This window comes from Colobus angolensis, unplaced genomic scaffold (assembly GCF_000951035.1).
Source record: "Colobus angolensis palliatus isolate OR3802 unplaced genomic scaffold, Cang.pa_1.0 Scaffold407, whole genome shotgun sequence".
NCBI lineage: Eukaryota > Metazoa > Chordata > Mammalia > Primates > Cercopithecidae > Colobus > Colobus angolensis.
In genome coordinates, this window is record NW_012117455.1 from 654,631 (window position 1) to 678,148 (window position 23,518).

Sequence of the window (23,518 nt, forward strand, 5' to 3'; positions counted from 1 at the left end):
TGCTGACCAACTGTAACACTTGTCAGTTTTTAAACTTAAACTATGAGAACCAAAGGCAAGCTGTGAATCAGACTTTTTGCTTTTCTTGTGATGTCTTCATTAAACGCAGAGGCCATATATCAAAAATTTAACTGGTGAAATAGACACCCAATGATTAGCATTATCTTAATGGAAACAACAACACAAATACCATAAAAATATGAATTTGGGCTTTAAAAAGAGCTGAAAATTGTCTTTTAACTGACAGTTTGATGCTATTATAAAAATGTTAACACATACCTGCCAACCCTTAAAAACCATCAATAGAAACTACATATTCTAAATTAGACACATTATTTTTGAGAATAACAAATAAGTCAATTACTCTCTTTAAATATGGCAGGAAAGTCTGACTAACTGAGAGAGCTGGCAAGTATGTTTAGTAATAGAGCTGTGAGGTCTGTATTAAACAGCAACACGACTAATTTGTATCTAAGGAAAATTCCACTGGTTAGCTGAGATGGAAGTTATCTTCCATGCTTTCTGTTTCTGCTGCCCAATGAATAGCACATGGCAAACATGACAATGAGATATAAGAACACATGATGTAATGAAGAAGGGCCGCAGGGAGACACATGGGCTGGAGGCTGCTGTACAGATGTCATAATGGGCAAGCTGTGACACAGAGCGCCTTAGACTTACCCATGCTCACAGACAGAGTCAGCAGAGGAGACTGAAGTCCTGACTCCCAAAAGACTACACTTCCTGTCAGTAATAGTGAGGGCAGTCGGTGAGGGCAGGAGAGCCAACGTACAGATTAATGTAAAGGAGTCAGAAAAACATGATATTTGCTAATTAGTCTAGGTAATTATTAATTACAAGCCAAAGAGAAAATTCCAACACATTTGTCACTTTAACATATCAGTCTTATTATTTTCTATCACAAGAGTACTTTATTATTGATGTCTTAAAATATAAGCAAAGTAACAAAGAAAGATTGTCATGGATCACTTTTTTCAAGTACATTCCCTGTATTTACTGGCTCTTTTATAGGTAAGGTAGAGAACAGGTGTCCAAAACTATCCTTTCTCTTTTTTAGCTACAAGAGGTCCTTGTGATTGAATTACGTGGCAGACATAAGTAAATGGAGCCCCACTTTAATTTTCCTAAGTCTCTCAGTCCAGTAGAGGAACTAATTATAAGCTAATTACTTAATTCCACAAAGTCTTGTGAGGTCTAAGTAGCTGCGAGGTTATAGGTGAGTCATACTTACTAAACTAATCATTTATATTATGTATATTATCTTTTATAATTGCTTTCTGAAGAACAGCAAAGACTATTTCTTAATAAATTTGTTTTAGTTTATTCACTGGTCCAATGTGTAATATAAATGATACGGTTGGCTCTACTTTTATGAAAATTATCTCAATCTATATAGAAAATAATGTACTTCTGTGACTTCAGTAACTATAGAAAAGTCGTCTAAAATGTTAAGTAAACATAAAACAAGTAAACAAGTTTAAGATGATGTGGTCTCCTCATCGGTTTAAACTGCTAATTACTATTATGTTTTAAATCTTACTGTTAATAAATGTGTTCACTGTGATGTCCCAAGGGTATTTCAACGAAAGGACACAATTTAAAGACTAAATAAATTACTCAAAACGAGCTTCGGGGTGCTGTAATAGGGTCCATGGTCTTGCTGATGCACAAAGCTTCATCCACCCCTCATCGATAACTAAAGTAAGCCCATGTTAGCATTCTGATGCTGCTACTCCAGCAGGAGAGCAAACGCGCTGCCAGCTACAAATGGGAGAAAGTAAAGTTACACACAGCCCCCTCCCTCGCTCCAAACACACTGCATGGGTGTGTTCTGCGATGCACTGAAGCAAACAAAATCCTCAGTAACAACAAAAACTGTCTAAATAAGACACTCAGACTAGAGAAACAGAAGGCAGACAGGGTTACAGGTGCTTATTTACACTGTGAATCAAAACATACTAATAGGAGACATTATAAAGGTTATTATGAAAGAGAATACCTCACCCTTAAGGTACTTACAAGGCTTCTTTTTCATTTTGAAGAGATTTTCACAAACAAAAAGAGTATGAGAGCTGCCACAATTAAGAATTTCATTTGCAGTTGTCAGGAGGCTTACAGCTTGCTTTTAAAGCTATAATTGTGTTTAGTATAAATCCTAAAGCCCAATTTTTAAAAATATTAATTTAAAACAACTAAGGAAAATTATATTCAGAGTATATACTTCTCAGTGTAAGTACTCTAACTCCTGAAAGCAGGAAAATAAGTGACTTATCAGAATGTTTATTGATGTCCTTAAGAATGACATGACCCACTCCACATCCTAAATATGTTAACAGCAAAGTGAACAACAAGATTTTAGGGAAATTTATTCATTTCTATTACTTCCAGTTATAGAAAGGGAAAAGCAAGAATTCCACAGCTCTGTCTTGGCTACTAAGCATCTATTTGTTTCCTGCTCGTTTATGACACTATGACAACTTTGTCTGGCTATCTGCTCCACAGCAAAGTAGAAATTTCTTCTCTCTTCCTCACCAATCTCCATTCATTCATTATACCAGCTCACCTACAGCCTCAAGAACCCAATTTTGCCTGAGACAAATGCTCAATGCCACCGTGTATTTCCAGATACTTGGACCAACAGTAAGCCCAGCAGGTTAATGAGAAGCAGGGAAACGCTCTCAAAGTAAAACCCCCAAAAAAGGCCAGCTGTAAATATATGCCATTTATTTTTTATTGTGTAAGGCAAGCAATTTTCTTTGGCTGGGTTCCATGGCTAGGCAAAGTTCACCTGACTGTCTGCAAACATGTTAATACATGTATTGAAACCAAAGCAAAGAGTCATCTTGGGTTCCCTTGTGTGCAGCAAACTTCTGAATAAATTATTTTCTCTCTAGTAAGTGATCATTTCAATAACTGAAAAAGAGATTATCTAAAATTATTCAGTATAAATTTAATGAATGGAAAATCTTAGAAAAGATTTCAAGATGGGACTATAAGCTCAAAACTCTAACAACTGCAGTAACTAGTAATACCAAAGTTTAAAGTAAGAACGGCAAATGTCATTCCTCTTTATTGAGGCCTAAAACACACTGACTACTTCGTAGTAAACAGAGTTTGAAAAAGCCTTTTAGTTCAGGAAGAGGGAGGTAGATGATACTGATTTTACAACAGTCTAAATCGGCTGGCCTGTGCTGTTTCTGTGACCATGTAAACATGACATGACTGCTCCTCACCTTAAAAATACCTGGACTCAAGACATACCATCAAGTATTAAAATACCAGTTTTTAAAAATGAAAATCTATATTAACGTCTCTGCTTACTCTGTAATAATACTGGCAATGACTTAAAAGCTTAAATTCACCAGCCAGCATCCCTGAGGGTTGCTCTGCCTTTCAGCTTACCGGTCTTGCACACAACCTCAGGAAGGAACAGCTTCTCTCGCAGGGTCCCCTCAGAGTGTAGGCACAGGCAAAGGGCTGCAGCTCTTTCAGTGATGTTGTTTCTACCCACTTTGTCTTTCCTTGCTGAGCTTTTCCGGTTTAAACACTAAAGTCCTATTCCTTTGACTGGTTTCCTTTTTATTCCCAGTCTGCTCATGTGAAGGAATGTGAATAGTGAAAAAGATGGATCTAACATGTACTTAAAATGTCAAAATGAAGCTCAATCCCCTGTATATGCATTGTTTTAGTAAAGGTACATTATGCATGTGTTTCTATATATTCATTTTCCTTCATTAAGGCCTCACTTGTTAGGAAAAGTTAATTGCTTAAATATGGCTGCTTTACTTTTGAGGTACTATTTTGGTCACATTCAAGGGTAAAGGAAAACCCCAGCTTCTCTTTACTACGTATCTCCCCTGTGTGCTCCAATAGTGGGAATATCCTGCAGCTCCACTATCATCAGTAACATAAATATGAATGTAAAACAAGGGAAGATCCTGGAATCATTACTTAAACGTCAACTTCATTTTCCCTGTAAAGTGTATTTATAAACTATTATATATTACCCATTAGACACTAATCCCAAACTGAAATATCTCCATTTTTTCCTCAACAGAAAATAATTCTAACAAGTGAAATTCAAATGTTTAGGAATAACAATAAAACATAATCACCAAAAAAATCTGACTTCCTTTATTTCACAATATCTAAACAATACTTAGTACTGATTAATTTTGATGCCAACAACTGCATTTTGTATGAGTTAAACATTGCATTAAGAAGAGCTAAAAAATGAAGAACATGCCTGGAAAAAATCATTAAAGTAAGAATATTACGGCCCTTTCATGTATACATTACTTGATGTGAATATACTCTGCTCATATAACTGTCAAAAACTTAGATTTAAAAATTTTTTAATATATTTGCTTTCATTTTGAAACTGACAAAAATATATATATTTACCATGTCCTTTTCTTGAAATATGTATATACTGTGGAATTGCTCAATTGAATTAACATATCATTACTTCAAATGTTTACTATTTTTTTTCATGGTGACAACACTTAAAATCTACTATCTTAGCAATTTTCAATACAATACATTGTTATTAATCTAGGTTACCATGTTGTGCAATAAATCTCTTGAACTTATTTCTCCTATCTAACTGAAATTTTGTATCATTTGACCAGCATTTCCCCAAAAACCTAGATTTCTGACAGCCAAATAAAGATGTCTTTTATGCCTCGGAATGTATATGCAAATTAGGTTAATATATCATAAGCCTGAAATTATATGTCTGAATATAAAATAAGGCTTCTATAATAACTTCCTGAAGTCATTTATTAGAAAAGAGGGAATAATCTCATAGTGGAGTCTTTGCACGGTATCTCAGAATATGAGATGTTCTTTCATTTACTCCATATTGAACAAAAAACGACTCTTACACTGGCTTAAAAACCAACTTCATTTGAAGCTATTTTCAGGTTTACAGAAATATTTTAATCAGAATCAGAAAAAAAGGAAGAGAGAAAAAAATCAATACATTATTCCCAGTTAAAACCTTAAAATTCAAAGTGTTGAGTGTTGTTACAAAGCAGCCGTTTAAAAACTGCTTTTAAAAAAGTAGTCAAATATTATTATCTCAGAAAGAACCCTAGTAACAGTTAATTCTGGGAAAGTAACTGTGCAGGTAAGGGACAAGATTGGGAGGGTAACTACTTTTCACTACGTAATCATAACATTTTAAACGACATGAATACATTATCTGCTTAAAAAAGGGCAAAATTCTGAAACAGAAACTAGACCCCATAAAATGTAACAACCAATGACAAATCAAACAAGTATTATGTTATAGAGATTATGAGTATATAACTAAGACAATTAAAAAAAACTGTTTTGTGAATGGTACTTATGATTCAGACATTAAATTTTCAGTGCCAAATCATGCACATGTTACAGAGCTGCTGTAACTCAAACCAAAGAGACAGAAATGAAGATGCATCCTGGAAATTAGTGCCAGATGGATGATGCACAGGGCTTCTACTGCTGATAAAAACACTGACCACAAAGATTCACATATTCACTTTGAGTAGGATGGTTTTATGAACAATCAGAGTGGTTAAAGCAATCCTTCTACATTACTGCAATGCTTCATAAAATGTAGCTACATTAATAAATTAAAAATGTTACCATTTAATCTACTTCCTTAAAAGTTTATAAGAGGAGAATGCTCTATAATTGGGCTTACCACCTTATATTATGGCATACATATTAACTTTTTGCTGCAAATGACCATAAAGGATAAAGTCTCCTCACACTTCCCTCGCCATTACAGAAGACCATTATTGTGCACAACTGTGTATTCTGATTTTATAACAGTTCAACTCTTATTTTCTTTCAGGGTAATAATTTGGACATTATACTGGTCCAAGTATACTGTGTAAATCTGATCACACTTAGTCATGTTTCAGTAAATGTGGCTATATTCTCTCAGCCACTGTCTAAGGTAAATCTGGGTTCTTAAAAGATGGAATGTTTAACCCAGGCGCTGTGGTTCATGACTGCAATCCTAGCACTTTGGGAGGCTGAGGCGGGTAGATCACGAGGTCAGGAGATGGAAATCATTCTGGCTAACACAGTGAGACCCCGTCTCTCTACTAAAAATACAAAAAATTAGCTGGGTGTGGTGGCAGGCGCCTGTAGTCTCAGCTACTCGGGAGGCTGAGGCAGGAGAATGGCATGAGCCTGGGAGGCGGAGCTTGCAGTGAGCCAAGATCAAGCCACTGCACTCCAGGCTGGATGACAGAGCGAGACACCATCTCAAAAAAAAAATAAATAAATAAATAAATAAATAAATAAATAAATAAATAAAATAAAATAAAATAAAATAAAATAAAAGATGGAAGGTTTAAAAGCCATCACCAGTGAGTTAACCACAGCATCCTGAAGGTCTGATAGCACCTAAGCTAAGATGCTGCTTTAAACCTATCAAAATGGTCAAGGGCTGTGCGTAGCAACAAGATTCAGATACAAAGCAAAACATATTTTATTTGAAGGAGAACAAGTACACACCAAAGACATGTACTAAAGGCCTAAGAAGAGTGGTATATGTATGGTTTTTTTAATCCATTTTCCTAAATAAGGTAGTCCAATAAGTAGGAGGATTGGAAAACACTCAGCACCCAGGAAAATAAGTGACAAGGTACATAATGAGGTACTCTGCAGGGAAAGCAGTTTTATTTCTTCTGGCTTTTAAAAAATTGAAATTTTCAAATATACTTGTGAGTGTAGGACTCATCAGAACTGTGGAAGGTATAGTAATTCCAGAAAAAATCCTTAATTCTGTTTTTTAATGTGTATGCTTCGAGTGTTTGTAAATTTTAACATTACTTTGTATTTGTTAGATTTTATATCCCAAGCATTAAAAGTACATGTCATCTATCTCTATTTGTTTATGTTTAAAATTGACAGTATTGTGTCTTCTGGAGACTCTGGAATATCTCTGTGAGTGATGAAAATTTCCTGAACAGATAATGAATAGAAAATATTCATTTTGTAGACAAAGATGAGGCAGCCAAAGACTGAGAATATGGCTATATCCATACCCATTAATATAATAAATACTCAAATAAGAAGTTCCTGACTTCTTAGTCATCACTGAGATAGCTTTGCCACTTCTGAAATTAAGGTGCAACACACCGGAGATGGAGAAAGTGGGAGGAGAATGTAGTCATATCCACAATCTACTTCCCTGGCATCAGCACAGGAACCTATTTTCCAATGCCATTCCAGCATGAAATCATCTGCTTGTGCTAAAATGGCTGAATCTAAAGTTTATTTCCAAAGGTAACGTCACTACCAAAGATACTTGCTGGGAAAATAATGAAAGAAATGGATGGAAAGTGAAATTCCGCCTGTTATTAAAAACCATCCAGTACTTACATAGGGTTCTCCTCCATGACAGACTGCTGAACTGACCAAAATAATACTACCAAACAGGAACAAACTGGGCTCCCAAAGAGGGGAAATCTTTAAATCAAAGATCCCATTGCACAAGCTGAACTCACCATTTTTCCTTTCGTTCAGAGGGGGTAAGTTTTGACTGGACTGCAAGGAGAGTTCCTGGAATTCATGAGCCACAGCTTCACTCTGAGGACTTGGAGCAAGATGGGCTAAAGGTCCCACTTCATCCTCGGTGTCTATCGCCCCTGTGTGATCCATTGTGTTCCAGCCACTGGCAACAGGGAGTGCAAGACGCCTCTCAAATGTGGCCAGAATACTGAAGACACTGCCAAAATAAAGAGATGGTGTAGTTATGTTTCTCCAATTTGCACAAAAGTATTAAAATGGGAATCCTGGGTTCTAGTCCAGTTTTACTGCTGTATGGTCATACTAACCCATTTACCCTCTCTGGACCTCAGGTTCTTTATCTAACAGGAATAATATACTTCCCACTTAAAAACAAGCAATTACAAGGTAAATAAAAGTTGAAATATATTTTGTATATTTTTTAATACCACAAATTAAAGAAAGTCATAGCCATTGGTGGCACTAAAGATTTAATGCATGCTAAAAGGAAAAAAACAGTCAATAAATACTGATGAAAACAAAGAAGCAGTCTGGCTTGAAAATTCACCTTAATTCCTATATATCAAGCAAGTTTAAATTAGTCAACATTCACAGCAGCCAGTAAGGTTTCAGATAAAGACTTCTATCAGCCTGAGTCTCAGGGTGAGAACAACAGAAAACAGAGCTTTCAGCTAACCCACAGTGGACATACGGTTCAAGACAAAGAAACAAACTTTTAAGTCACTGAAATTTGGGGTTGTTATCACAGTAAAACCTGGCTCATTCTGACTGATACGAAAATCAGCAACAGAAGTACCAAAGATACATCAAAAATTCTAAACATGTGACACTGGCTTAAGGACTACAAAGTAGGCAGCAGAAAGCTGTTACTGGAGGCTAGAAGGATGGTCAGTCCCTGTTATGGCAGTGGCAAAACAGTCGATCAAATTCTTTGCTGTCTGTTTATTTAGTAGCATTTCATAGCACAGTGTATTCATCCTTTCACCTACTGATGGACATCTGGGTTGTTTCCAGTTTTTGACTATTACAAATAAGGATGCTACAAATGCTCCCGTACAGGTATCTATAGGGACACATGCTTTCACTTCTCTTGGGTAAACACCAAATATCCAAATGGTAAATACCAAGATGGTATTTACCCAAGAGAAGTGAAAGCACGTATCCATATAGATACTTGTACAGGAGTGAAACGGCTGGATCACATGGCAGTTCTATGTGTAAATTTTTAAAAAGTTGACAAACTGTCTTCTAAAGTGGTTGTACCACTTTACATTCTAACCAGCAGGGTATGAGAACTCCAGTTGTTCCACATCCTCGGTACTTCATATGGTCAGTCTTTTCCATTTCAGTCACTTTTATGGGCAGGTAGTATCTCATTGTGGTTTTAATTTGCATTTCCTGAGTGACTAATGACGTTGAGCATCTTTTAATTTGCCATCCCTATATCTTCCTTGTCTAAGTATCTGAGTAAATATTTCTTTTTTTAAATTAGGTGGTTTATTTTCTTATTACTGAGTTTTCACAGTTTTAAAAATATATTTTGGACACAAGTGCTTTATCAGATATATGATTTACAAGTATTTTATCCCAGGCTATTTTGCATGTTCTTAATAGTGTTTTATGAAGAATATTTTTAATTTGATGAAATCCACTATTGATCAATTTTTTTTCTTTTATGGATCATGTTTTTGTTGCTGTAGCTAATAAATCTTTGATTAGCTCAAGGTAACAAAGATTACTTCCTGTTTTCTTCTAGATCTAGTTTTATGTTTTACATTTAAGTCTGCGATCCATTTTGAGTCAATTTTTATTTCTGCAGTGAAATATGAGTCAACTTTTTTCAGGATTTTTTGGCATATGTGTATCTGATTGTTCTATCATCATTTGTTGACAAGATTGTCTTTATTAAGTTGCCTTTGCACCTTTGCTGAAATTCAACTGAGTATGCATAAATAGATCTATTACTTGACTTTCTATTTAGTTCCCAAAAATGAGTGAGCCACAAAGCGGGGTGGGGGCCAAGTGTATGCACCGTGCTCCAAGTCTCTGGCTGATCCCTAAACTATATACATGGAGGGCAGACTTCATGCAGCCCAGCTAAGGCAAAAAGAACTGAACTGAGATCTCTGGTGCTGCCCACCAAAGAAAAGACAGCTTGCAAGAGTTCAGCAAAGTTAACTGCCTGCTCTTAACAAAACACCACTCTTAAGAAGGAACCTAACAGAATCTAGAGTCTCTACAACTGTCAATCTGAATTACATATCCAATGGAAATATCCTTTAATAATGAAGGCAAAATTGTCACCAGGAGATCCACACTACAAGAAATTCTTTAAAAACTGACGGAAGAGAAGTGATACCAGATAAAAACTTAAGAGTTCAGAAATGAAAAGCATCAGAAATAGTAAATGTGTAGATAAAAAAACTAAAGACTAGCTTTTCTTCTGAATTTCTCTATTATTAGCATTCAAAGCAAAAATTGTAACACCCTGTTGTGAGGTTTACACTACATGTAGATGTAATATATATGACAACTACGGAATAAAAGATGAAAGAGGGGTATGTTCAGTGTCTTTACTTTCCCATATATCATAAGAGAACAGTGTAATTTTAGCTTTAAGTAGACTGAGAAGATCATATACAATTACTTAAAACAACTATTTAAAAAATACAAATAGTTTTAGCTAAAACATTGCAGGGATATTAAAATAGCATTCTTAAAAATACCCAATTAACCCAAAAGAAGGAAAAGATGAATAACTAAGAAGAGATGGGACAAGCAGAAAACAAACAGCAAAACAGACCTAAATCCAATCTTATCAATAATTACATTAAATGTAAATGGTCTCAACACTCTAATTAAAAGAGACAGAATAAATTTTTAAAAGTCTATAAATGTATGCATATAAGTGACATACTTTAAATATGAAGACACAATTAGGGTGGAAAATGGATAGAAAAAAGACAGGTCATGCAAACAGGAATTCCAAGAAGCCTGTGATGACTATTATTATTATCAAATAAAGTAGACTTCAAAAAAGATGTTAGGTGAATCTGCATGACAAATTACTTATTTCACTAAGGAATATTAAAATACAACTCTTAGACTTTTTCAAAACTATGATTTTTCATTTCAAATTATTCATACAAAATAAAATCTGTTCACATCAAATTAATTCTAAGATACAAGTACCATAATGCCCTTATAATGGAAAGATGTACAAGCTCTGAACATCCGTGCTAATGATTTGGAAGATCCTTTAGGCACAGATTTTAAAAAAATATTTTCATGCAGTATTATCTGTTCTACATACTGAAGAATTTTTTCAACCTATTATGGCTTGACTTTATGCTCACCTTAAACTCCCACACATCCCTCCCAATTATGAAAATTATAAGCTAAGGAAATCTTTATAAAATGTAGCAAAGGCAAATACTAAGTTTTCAAAAAATTTTAACTTAATATTCATGAACATTTTTGAGAGAGTATAGACTAAATCTACTCTGAAATTTTGCAAGCTGTCACCTTAAAGTCTACTTAACTACTTGATGATTTTCTTTTGAAAATAAGATCCAATATCAAATATAAAATTGACTACTCTCTGTATAGTAGTCAATAATTGAGATATTAAAGAAATGGCATTAGAACAGATTATTTCATTGGGCCATAATTTAGTTACAAAAGTAAAACAACCATTTAGCTTTCACTGGACAAACTGTGATAAAATATTAATTTGTCTAGAACTGACAGCATGAATGAAGAAAGTTACTATCTTACAAATCCCAATAACATAACTGCAGCTCAAAATGAAACAAAGCCAACATTTATCCAGCACTAAGTAAAAGTACAGCATAATACTGGAAGATCAACCTGGGATACAACTTCTCTCAAAAAACAAACCAGTTCATTGTGAGACACTATGCCAGAGGTAGTGGAAAAAAATAGAGAAAAAAAAAAAAAAAACCCGAGGCATTACACTTTCATTTTTCATCTATTCATTCACTAATTTTTTTGAATGGAGTCAAGATAGAACCAATAATAATGATCTTATATTTTAAAATATACTGGGCTATTGGGCTAAGGAAGTCCCCAAATCAGTGCTAACATGTGTTCACAAGTGCTTCTCAGCTCTCCTCACGATATAATAATTTGGGGAGGTTTAAAAAAAAAAAATCCCTGATGGGTAGGGGTTGTTGGCAGGGAATCTCCAGAGATTCTGCTACAATTGGTTTGGGACAGAGTGATCCTACTGTGTATCAAGCACTGAGAATCACTGGTCTAGCAGAACCTCTCATCTTATACAGAGAATAAATCCTTTGCCCAATGAGTGGGAAGAGAGGTCAAAGGCGCTTATTAATACATATGTAAAACACAGTAGAATACAAATAGGGTAAGTAGGTACAAGATGCTATTTAGGAACTTTTTTTTTTCACCTCTCAGGTTTAAGTGATTCTTGTGCCTCAGCCTCCCAAGTAGTTGGGATTACAGGCACCACCATCATGTCTGCCTAATTTTTGTATTTTTAGTAGAGACAGGGATCTTACCTTGTTGGCCAGGCTTGTCTCGAACTCCTGACCTCAAGTGATCCACCCGCCTTGGCCTCCCAAAGTGCTGGAATTACAGGCATGAGCCACCGCACCCAGCCTCTATTTAGGAACCTAAAGAATTAAATGTCTAATTGTATTTGGGTAAGTTAGGGAAGTCTTCAAGGATGAGTAGGAGTTCACCAGTCACAGAGTTCTTCTCATCAGTAAAGGGAGAGCAGCACAAACAGAGATCACCTAACAACAAAAAGTTGGATGGGGCCAGTGTAGAGGGCATGACACAGAGTGGCCGAAGATAAGGCTGCTGCAGTAAAGCACAATTGTAAAGGAATGTGGACTCGAAAAACCAGCGATACGATTTAATTCTGACAGAGATCAGTTACTGATAGTCTCATGCTGAAATGCTGAGGAACGAAGACAGTGGAAATGCAGAAACAGGAATAAATTCAAATATAGTCATGCTTAACGACAGGGATACACTCTGAGAAATGCTTTGTTAGATTATTTTGTTTTGTGCACACCACAGTGTGCACTTACGCAACCCTAGATGGTATAGCCTACTACACTCCTAGGCTGCAGGTCATAGCCTATAGCTCCTAGGCTACAAAAACCTATACAGAACGTTACTGTGCTGAATGCTGCAGGTGACTGTAACACAATGGTAAGTATGTGTGTCTCTAGACATAGAAAAGGTACAGGAAAAATAAAGCATTATAATTGTATGGGACCAATGTTACATGGTGCATGATTGTATTATTGAAGAGACAAAATGTCAAGGCTTGAGGATGGCCCATTTGCAAGGTAGAGATTTAAGAGTTGAGGATGGCTGAGGTTTCCAGATTTGGGCAGCTGGAAAGGCTGGTAGTATCATTAACACCAAGGCAGGAACGAGTAGTGACGGGCTACCCACAAAGAGTGTTCACTTGGAGAAACTACAGGTCCCCAAGGCCAGAATGCTGAAAAAAGTGTATGGCTAGAGAGATAGCCATTTGACTTCAGGCAAGTCATTTCTCTCTTAGAGACCTAGTTTCCTAATTTAAAAAAATGGGAAAGACAACTGAAAAGAAGAGATGGGAAGAATATTTACTCTGCTTGACACTAAATCTAATCTAGACTTTCCTTAATTTTGCCCTAATGACCCCTCTCTGGGTATCAACATTCCCATTTTATAGATGTGAAAGCCAAGGCTTGGAAAGATTAAACAAAATTAAGAGACTAAGATCAAAGCCACGTTTCCAACTTCAGAGCTCATATTCCTGCCCTGATAACATGGTATGTATGTGCCAAAATGCAAATAAATTGGAGCAAAGAATTGGGAGAGAGAGATGTTGGGGAGTGAGGTGGAGGGAGATGGGAAAGAGGGACACAAGGTTGTGAAAAAAATTCATTTGTACAAATCCTTAACATGTGTACTGAAGGCCTACATTATTAGGCACTGTGCTGGGCACTGGGCTTCCAAGGACGAATCATTCATGATCCCTGCTCTCAAAGGGGGCAAGACCTAGTTAAACAGGCAGTCACCACACTTTAGTGCTTAACAGGAGCTTTACGGCCGATGAAGGAAACCCTCTCCTCTCGTTCCATTTTGCAAAATGCTGAAAGCGTGACTGGAATTAAACTTCAGAGAGGTAGTAGATGCACTGCATACAAACAGGACATCTTTTTGATGTTAGGTTACAATTCTTTCAAATAAACAACTTCTAAGCAGAGTTTTTATTTGTAGCTGTTGGATTTTTACGTGTAGCCATTAAGTATACAGAAAAAATGTACTATAAAAATAGCAAATACTGACAATACGCTGTATAGAAAAAGTTACGTAACATTCCTGTGCTGGAAGTGGCTATTACAGTTCTAAGAATGCCAATGTGAGGATTTAACTTACTCACTAGAGGAATAACTTTCAAACGAATACAACATGGACAAACTGCACACTAACCCTCCAACATGATACATTCTTAGTAAGTACTGTAACACTTAAGTAAACACCATTTTTTGAAATATTCATTATAATCCATCTATAAAAATTTGAACTAGCAAAAGTTTCAAACACACGTAGCTTTTAAATTACTACATAAAAAGACAAGGAATTAGAAAATGTTACTTGTTCTCCAAGTAAAATGGCCCAAACCCAAGTCTTTTTAGTTTGAACAACTGTGTTTTTATGTGTATTCATAATGAATGAATTTCAGAGAATAAGAATTGATTAGAGGATTAATTTTAAGCAAGGATGATTTCCATATTTAGCAAATATTGAGTTAAAAGCAAACTGTAATTTTGTTGAATTATAATTAGCATGATTTAAATGATCAGAAGTAAATGTTTACAGAGTAAACATTTTTTAAGTAAAAATATTTAAGTAAAAATATTTTACTTAACAGATAAAAAATATATTGTACTCCTATTTCCAAGTTCTCTAAGGCAAGGAGAAAAAGCAGAAGGGAAGAGGACAAAGGGAAGAGATGAAAGAAAGAAAGGGAAAGAGAAAGGGAAACTAAAAAAAGGGAAGACTTTGTTTTCCAGTGTTTAACTTTTGCTATTAGCAATCAATGGAATTTAAATTTACATTTAAAATACATGAAAAAAATGAAGTTTGATTTACTTGTCTAAGACATTATGACTAATTAAGTGCAGTAGTGGGACCATGAGTCCCCTAATTTGTAATTCTCTTCTTTGGCACTTAATTAGCCAGAGTCAGAAACCCTGACGAATCATGCCAGTTAGTTGGTAAACTGAAAAACTAAGTTTAAAGAGGAGTCATTAAAAATGATAAGCACAAATCTGAAAACATTTTTCTTGAATTAGGGTACATAAATGTCAGTTCATTTGCCAGCCTTCTGATACAGGGTCAAGGCTATTTCTTGTCTCTTTGCAGATGTACTGGTCTTCTGGCATAAGCCACCACTGTCTATGACTTCGAGTTTTTGCTTCTTCGAAGTGGAGTAAAAATTGAAAAGATTCCAAGTACAGACTGCATCTATATTTTATAATTTTAACCCAATATTTTTAGTTTCTCACCCATACCTGATATATTGTAGTATCATTTAAGCAACATATCTTTGTTTCTAAACATCCAAATTTTTTTGCATTCATATTTTGTCAGTTTACATAATATTTAGTTAAATTACTACAACTAGCATAAACAGATTTAGGAACAAACACAGCTGACTTTTGGTTAGGACACAAGTCAATCAGTCAGAACAGAACTACATCACCAGACTTTAGCACACCTCCTGGCCATAACCACTCAGCATGTCCTGAAACAAAGGGAATGGAGAGAGTTGGTAATCCAGAAAGCTGGTCAAGTGGAGGATGGCTAACAGAGCTTCTGCCACTAAGCATTTAAAAAAATATGTTAATTTCAGGGGCATCTCAAATCAGAAACCTGGGTCTTAGGTTTTCTGGAGTCTGTTAATACAAATTACAACTAAGATACTATTTCATTACTGTTTAACTTCTTGTAAAATGTGTTAATATTGTACTCTTGAGACAACAGCTCAGAGTACATACCAAATAAAAGTTAATCTTCAGAGTTTCAGAAAAGCACGTTAGCAGGTAGTAGAACTATAAGTTTCTAACACTGTTAGTTAAACATGAGATCATCTACTCTAATTTTATCAAAGTCCTTCAAAATACTTCTGGGTTCTTAACCATCTTAAAAGTGTAAAATTTGGTAGTCTTTTAATGTATTCAGAAGGTGTGTAACCATCACTATCCAAATCCAGAACATACTCACCACATCTAAAAAAACAAAAATCCTGCACCCATCCGCATAGCAGTCATTTCTTAATCTCTCCCTCAGCCCCTGGCAACCACTAATCTACTTTCTGTCTCTATGGATTTGCCTGTCCCAGACATTTCACATAAACAGAATCACAGAATATGTGCCCTTTTGTGTGTATCTTCTTTCGTTTAACATATTTTCCAGATTCATCTATATTATCCAAGCATCAATATTTTACTCCTTTTTATGGTTAATATTTCATTGTATGAATTTACCACCTTTTGTTTATCCATTCATCAGATGAAAGACTTTGGATTGTTTCTACCTTTTGGCTACTACGAATGTTGCTATGAAATGAGTACACACGTTTTTGTGTGTATATATTTTTTCCATTCTCTTGGGTATACAGGTAAGAGTGGAATTGCTGGGTCACAGAGTAAGTCTATGTGTAACTATCTGAGAGAATGCCCAACTGTTGTTCACAGTGACTATACCATTTTACATTCCCACCAGCAAAAGTTGGGGTTCCAACTTCTCCACATCTTTTTTTTTTTTTTTAATTATAGCTATCCTTGTGAAAGTAAAGTGGTATCTCATTGTGGTTTTGATTTGCAGTTCCCTAATGACTAATGATGCTGAGTTTCTTTTCATGTCTTATTGGCCATTTATATATCTCATTTAGAGAAATACCCATTTTTATATAGGGTGACTGACTTGTCTTTTCATTGTTGAGTTAGAACAGTTCTTTCTTTCATTGTATGTAAGTCTAATGGATACTAGATCCTTATGGATTTGCAAATATTTTCTCCCATTCTGTGGGCTGACTTTTCATTTCTTGATAATGTGCTTAGACACACACAAAAATTTTAATTTTGATTAAGTCAAATTTTTCTGTTTTTTTCTTTGGTTGCTTGTACTTTTGACATCATACCTAAGAAACCATCACCAAATGCACATCCGTGACCTTTTGCATCTATTCACAACTCTGGTCACTCTATCCTAAATTAGCTAAAACATAGTTTAACTACATTCTCCTAAGCATGAGATTGTGATTGCCTCACCTACTGATGAGGCTCTTATTAATTTGGTTTGAATTTATATTAGATGAATTTTGAAATCCTTTTCCACAACAGAGACAGTATAGTATAGGGTATCAGTTCAGAGTTCATGTTTTGGAGTTAGATATGGGGACAAAACCCAGCACTATCACTAATAAATTATATGAACTTGAGCAACGTATAACCTCAATAAAGCTTAATTCCCCATATGTAAGCTTGGGTCATAGTACACTGATATGGTTTGGCTGTGTCGCCACCCAAATCTCACCTTGAATTTTAGTTCCCATAATCCCCACGTGTCATGGGAGGGACCCAGTAATTGAATCATGGGGGGAATTACCCTCATGCTGCTGTTCTTGTGACAGGTAGTGACTTCTCATGAGATCTGATAATTTTATAAGGTGTTTTTCCCTCTTTGCTCACTGTTCCCTCTCCTGCTGTTCTGTGAAGAAGGATGTGTTTGCTTCCCCTTCCACCATGATTGTATAAGTATCCTGAGGCCTCCCCGGCTCCGTGCTCTTTCCTTTATAAATTACCCAGTCTTGGGTATGTCTTTATTAGCAGCATGAGAATGAACTAATACGGTACCTAACTCATGGATTATTATACAGATTAAATGTACACATACAAGTAGCTACTATTACAGTGCTTTCATCAATCAAAACGAATTTTCACGTATATGGTATTGGCAAAATTCTGAAAGTTTAATAACACACATCACTGGCAAGTCTGGGCTATAACTCACGTATGAGAGGAATATAAATTTTCTCTTTGTGGAGAAAAATTTGCCAACATCTATCAAAATCACAAATGCATTAATCCTTTGACCCAGGAACTGATTTTCTAGGAATTTATATATTCAAAATGAACCTGCAGGTAGCAAATCCTCTTCCCAAGGGTAGTGTAAAACAGGACAAAATTGTCAAAAAACAATGGTTTCAGAACTCTAGAAACTGACAAAAGGCATAAAACAAGAGAAGTGTTTATTTTAGACAAAATGACTGACCCCTTAGTAAAAACAAAGGACTCTGTGGCATTTGCAAATCAATTATTTGATAATGACTTGTATCCAGAATATAAAGAAAAAAAGATAAAAACCCCAATTTAAAAATGGGCAAAGGATTTGAATTAACATTTCACTAGGCCGGATGCGGTGGCTCACACCTGTAATCCCAGCAGCTTGGGAGGCCGAGGCAGGCAGATTACTGGAGGCTAGTAGTGCAACACCAGCCTAGTGAACATAGCAAAATCCCATCTCTACTAAAAATACAAAAAAATTAGCTGGACATGGTGGCGCAAGCCTGTGTTCCCAGCTACTCAGGAGGCTGAGGCAGGAGAATCACTTGGCGGAGGCTGCAGTGAGCCGAGATCGCACCACTGCACTCATGCCTGGGCAACAGAGCGAAATTCCATCTCAAAAAACAAACAAAAATCATTTCACTAAAGAAGACATACGCATAACTAATAAGTACATGAAAAAATGTTCAATATAATCACTTAATAGGGAGATGCAATTAAAACCTACTGGTGGGTTCGAGATACTAAAAAGACAGATAAGAGCAAGTGCTGACAAAGATGTGGAGAAACAGGAACCCTAGCACAGCACTAGTGAGGATGTAAAACACTACTTTGGAAAACCAGCTGGCATTTCCTTAAAATGTTAAACATAATCTTACCATATGATCCAGCAATCCCACTCCTACGTATCTACCAAAGAGAAATAAAAACATATGTCCCTCCAAAAATTTGCAGGCAAATGTTCATAGCAGCATAATGTGAAAGAGCCAAAACTTTAAATGTCCATCAACTAGTGAATGGATAAATGAAATGTGGTATATCCTAATGAAATAATATTCAGCAACAAAATGCAAAGAAATAATGATACAACATGGATGAAATTTTAAGACTCAAAAGTGATGATGGTACAACTCTAAATTTACCAAAAAAAATCAAATTTTCTACTTTAAATAAGTGAATCTTATGGTATGTAAATGACACCTCAATAAGGCTGCTTTACAAAAAGATATTTTCTATCTGTGTGCAAATATTCCTAACAGCTATATTCATAATAGATCCCAAACTGGAAACAACCCAAGTGACCTAAATGGATTGGAATAAACAATTATGGCACATGCATCCAATGGAACACTACTGAGTAATAAGAGGAATGAACTACTGATAGGTGAAACAACACGCCTGAATCTCAAACACATTATGCTAACTGAAAGAAGTTGTACTCAAAGGGCTTCAATACTTGGACATGCTGGAAAAGCCAAAGCTGCAGGGACACAGAATAGAGTAGTGGCTGCCAGGAGTGGGGCTGACAACAAGGGGATTTTTGGGTGATAGAACTGTTTTATATCTTGGTCGTGGTGGTTACATGTCTCTGTGTCTTTGTCAAAACCTAGAACTTATGCCAAAAATAGTGAATTTTATGATACACAAATTACAAATAATTAAAACAATGATACTGTCCCAAGATTATTGTGATATGGTTTTTAATAGCAAATGAGTAGAAATAACTCTAGCCACGATCAATAGGAGATGGGTTAAATCGTTGTACATTCATACAATATAATACTATGCAATTATAAGTATGAATGAGGAAGCTCTCTCCAGGTGATACTGATATGGAAAGATATCTAAGATCTGTTGCTAATGAAAGCAGGGGGTTAACTTGGTCAGGTCTGCCTGCCCCGTTTGCTTTTGGTCACTTGCTTTTTATTGCTGTTGCTGTTGTTTTCCTTTTTCTAAGAAGCTGAAGGCCACAGTAGGTGAAGGTTTTACTGCTAAACACTGAAACTTCACTGGCTATGTTATAGATAACATCATAGGTCATCATAGTAATGGCCATTTCAGTTGTTTTCCAGGAATTTGGGCTAGCTCCTGTCCAGTTCCAACTGGTTGAGACCACCAATCCTTCAACTGGGCCTGTGTTAAAAGCCTAAGAGGTGACCTTTTGAGGTCGGGGTGGGGGAAAACTCCACTCTCAGATCATGCTAACGCCACTTTTGGCACATATGTCCTATGAAATGGCATGAAACCCAACTACACTTGCACAGAATGAACCTCTTACTTCATTTTCCCCCATGCCTTAGACTACCTCACTTCCTCAACTATAAATATCCCTAAGCCTTATCTTCAGGGAGGTGGTTTTGAGAGCTGTTCTCCCATCTCCTTGCTCAGCAGCCTTGAGAATAAATCTTTTCTCTTTTGCAAAACCCAAGTCACAGTAATTAACTTACTGCATGCAGACAGTTATATATATATATTCAGTTTTGCTAAAATGAATATATGCTAAAATGACACCCTGGACAAAGACATAGGAAAGACTTGGACTTGGCCAGTAACACCAGGGAACTAGAAAAGGGGAAAAGAAGAATATATATATATATTCACTTTTGCTAAAAATGACACCCTGGAGAAAGAGGAAAGGAGTAGAGTGGTTCTCAGCTGTGTGTGAGCAGGAGTGGGATAGTGCAATGGAGTGGTCACTGGCCAAGGCTAGAGTGGATTTTAGTCTTTTTTTTTCTTCTTTGACATGGAGTCTCACTCTGTCCCCCAGGCTGGAGTGCAGTGGCGTGATCTCGGCTCACTGCAATCTTTGCTCCCAGGTTCATGTCATTCTCCTGCCTCAGCCTCCCGAGTAGCTGGGACTAAAGGCACCCACCACCACACCCGGAATTTTTTTTGTACTTTTAGTAGAGACGGGGTTTCACCACGTTAGCCAGGATGGTCTCAATCTCCCGACCTCGTGATCCACCTACCTCTGGTGTAAGACAAAGGTACTTACCAAGCCCGGCCCTTAGTCTTGTTATCTTTGAATGTGGGAATGTGTTGTTTATGCTTAAAAAGCAAACAATTTAAGGCTGAAAATCTTTTTGAATATTGTTCCATTTTGTAATATCTTCACTCCGTTTTGTGTCATCTGAAATTTGTTTGCCTTTTGCATATTCATTTTAGTAATTGATGAAAATACTGAACTAAAGCAATCCTTGCACAAACTAATAAAAATCTTTAATAAATGGATGTTAATCCATTATTCTGCACCATCCCAGCTTCACAAATTACAAAAATCATGACTATGGGCAAGTTAGTTAACTCCCTAAGCCTCTTTGATAAATGAGTATAAATAATATATCCCTTGCACAGTGCAAATTAAGTGAGATACTGTATGTCAGGTGTTTGGAATTACACTTGGCTGTGAGAAACTATTAAAAAATTGCTCACTGGCTTCATTTTTAGCTACGGTTGTTTCCTGGATGAAGTATTCACTTAACGATCATAGTATTTAGCCCGATTCAAGAGAGACCTCGTTAAATTAGAACTGTGATAGTTAAAGTTTTCTCCTCCGTTGTCAGACTGCTTGGGTTCAAATTCCAGCTGTGAAATTTTCTAGCTGGTGGGCAAGTTACTTAAAGTTTCAAAGCCACAGCATCTTTTAGTTAAAGCTGGGGGTGACAAACGTACTTATTTCACAGGATTGATGGGAGAAGTGAAGAGATAATAGATGTGAGGTGCACAGTAGAGCTATGAATAAATCAGTAAATGTCAATAACGTCAGCAATTAGTGTTATTATTCTGTCTACCACATTCTTGGTTTCTTGAATCGATTATGTGAAATAATATAAAAAGTATAACATTATTATTTTAAAAAATTTAACACCCTTTCTAGCTTGTCTTGACTTTCTAATTAAACTTCAAACTTCCAAATAAAAAAAGTTTATTTCTACCAACTGTTCTGACACACACAGAAAAATATTCTGATGAATAAATGATAACAGGGTTTTAAAGTTTTCCTAGCCCAGGCATAATACAGGTTAGCTCTTAAAGTAACAGAGGTTGAAATTAATATTTATATTTTGCATTGTTTTCTCCAATATTTGGGATTTAACAGACATTTGGATTTCTAGGTATCTGGCAACATAACATGGCTATACATATAAACTAAGGTTTTTTAAAAAAGAAAAAAAACCCCTCTGGCTTTTAGAGAGTGGGTATTGTTTCTAAAGTTACTTCTTGAAACTAGGTACCCAAACTAATCTTAGTGAATTAAGAATTTCCTAAGGTTTTATTTTCTAAAGTTCAATCAGTAAAATAAATTTCTCCATGTACTTTTTATTCCTTACTACATTATCTCTTTAGCTTTTCTTTAGAGTAGCCAGAGAAGTTAACAAGTTTGAGTTTAGTCCTTGAAAGTAATTATTCAGGGTTACAATTTCTGTGCTGGAAATGACTAAACTAAAGAAGGGGAGGGCAGTTCAGGTTTCTGTGTTCCGCAAACTCTTCGTTTTCCAAGCAGCATTATTTTAATTATTTCCTATAAATACATCGTTGTCCTTAAGATAAATATTTTTTCAGATAAAGATGAAAAATTGTTAACCATCACTTGTAAAATCCCTTGGAAATGACCTCAGCATATTATAAACCTCAGACAGACGTCAAGTACAAAAACCCATCTGCCAAATAAGAAAAGCAACCACTGCCAACAATTTCATGAAACAAGTTATTCCAAAAAGAAAAAGATTTAGAAGGTTTTATCAGATGAGTGGAAACAGTATGTTTACAAAATTTCTGGGAGATACTGTAAAAAACTACAACTGGAAAAACTGAGGTGCTTGCTAGAGAAGAGTCTGCTCACCCTCACCCATCCCTACTGCTAGACGCAGCACCTCTGAGGGTTCCCCTCCAAGCTGCCCACTCCAGCTGACATAACCATTCTGTTTGCCAGGCTAGACTGCCATTAAACCGAATTCAGATTTTCTCTGAAATCTAAGATGAGACCTCAAGCCCACAGTATTTACCCCCAGGAATTTTGCCCATGAAACAGAAATGGTCATGCAGGAGGGGCTGCCAGCAGGTGTGCCTCGTGCTACATTTGCAAATACCCTTGCCAAGGTGGCCTCAAGAAAGGCAGAGGCAGTTGCGGCCAGCCCATATCTCTGAGAGAGACAACAACAGGCATTCATTCATGTGAATGTAACATCCCAGTCCCTTTCTCTTTAGCACACTGGACAGCAAGCAATCAGAACCATTATTACTGCACTAGTGAAAGACAATATGCCAACCTTAATCTGCAGGCTGCAGCCAAGGATTCCAGTGGGGTCTTTATTTGAAGTTCTAAGGAAATTCTACTAGGTATCAAAGTACAAAAGAAAACGCAGATTTCAGTTTTGAACAACTCAACCCTATACACCAGCAAGGTATGCAGAAAACACAAAGGAAAATATATAACAGGAAATAATGTAGTGGTTAAAAAATATTTTAATAGGGAAAAAAACTGAAAACAACCTACTGCCCATCAGTAGGGTTAATAAATGTTAATACTCATTTCTTCTGAAACTGTTCCAAACAATAGAAAAAGAGGGACTCCTCCCTAACTCATTTTAGGAGGCCAGTATCATCCTGATACCAAAACCTGGCAGAGACACAACAAAAAAAGAAAATTTCTGGCCAATATCCCTGATGAACATCAATGCAAAAGTCCTCAATAAAATACTGGCAAACCAAATCCAGCAGCACATCAAAAAGCTTATCCACCACGATTAAGTCAGCTTCATCCCTGGGATGCAAGGCTGGTTCAATATACGGAAATCAATAAACGTAATCCATCACATAAACAGAACCAATGACAAAAACCACAT

At 36.1% G+C, this 23,518-nt stretch overlaps 1 protein-coding gene across 3 annotated transcripts in view; it reads right to left on the bottom strand.

The window, feature by feature from the left end:
* MKL2 (MKL/myocardin-like 2) overlaps positions 1–23,518 on the bottom strand; it is a 193,014-nt gene that overhangs the window by 123,246 nt on the left and 46,250 nt on the right. For all 3 annotated transcript variants that reach the window (XM_011956024.1, XM_011956020.1, XM_011956021.1), the window contains one exon: positions 7,530–7,750. In XM_011956024.1, coding sequence (XP_011811414.1) covers positions 7,530–7,683 — 154 coding nt within the window. In that variant the 5' untranslated portion in view covers positions 7,684–7,750. The remainder of the gene's footprint in view (positions 1–7,529; positions 7,751–23,518) is intronic.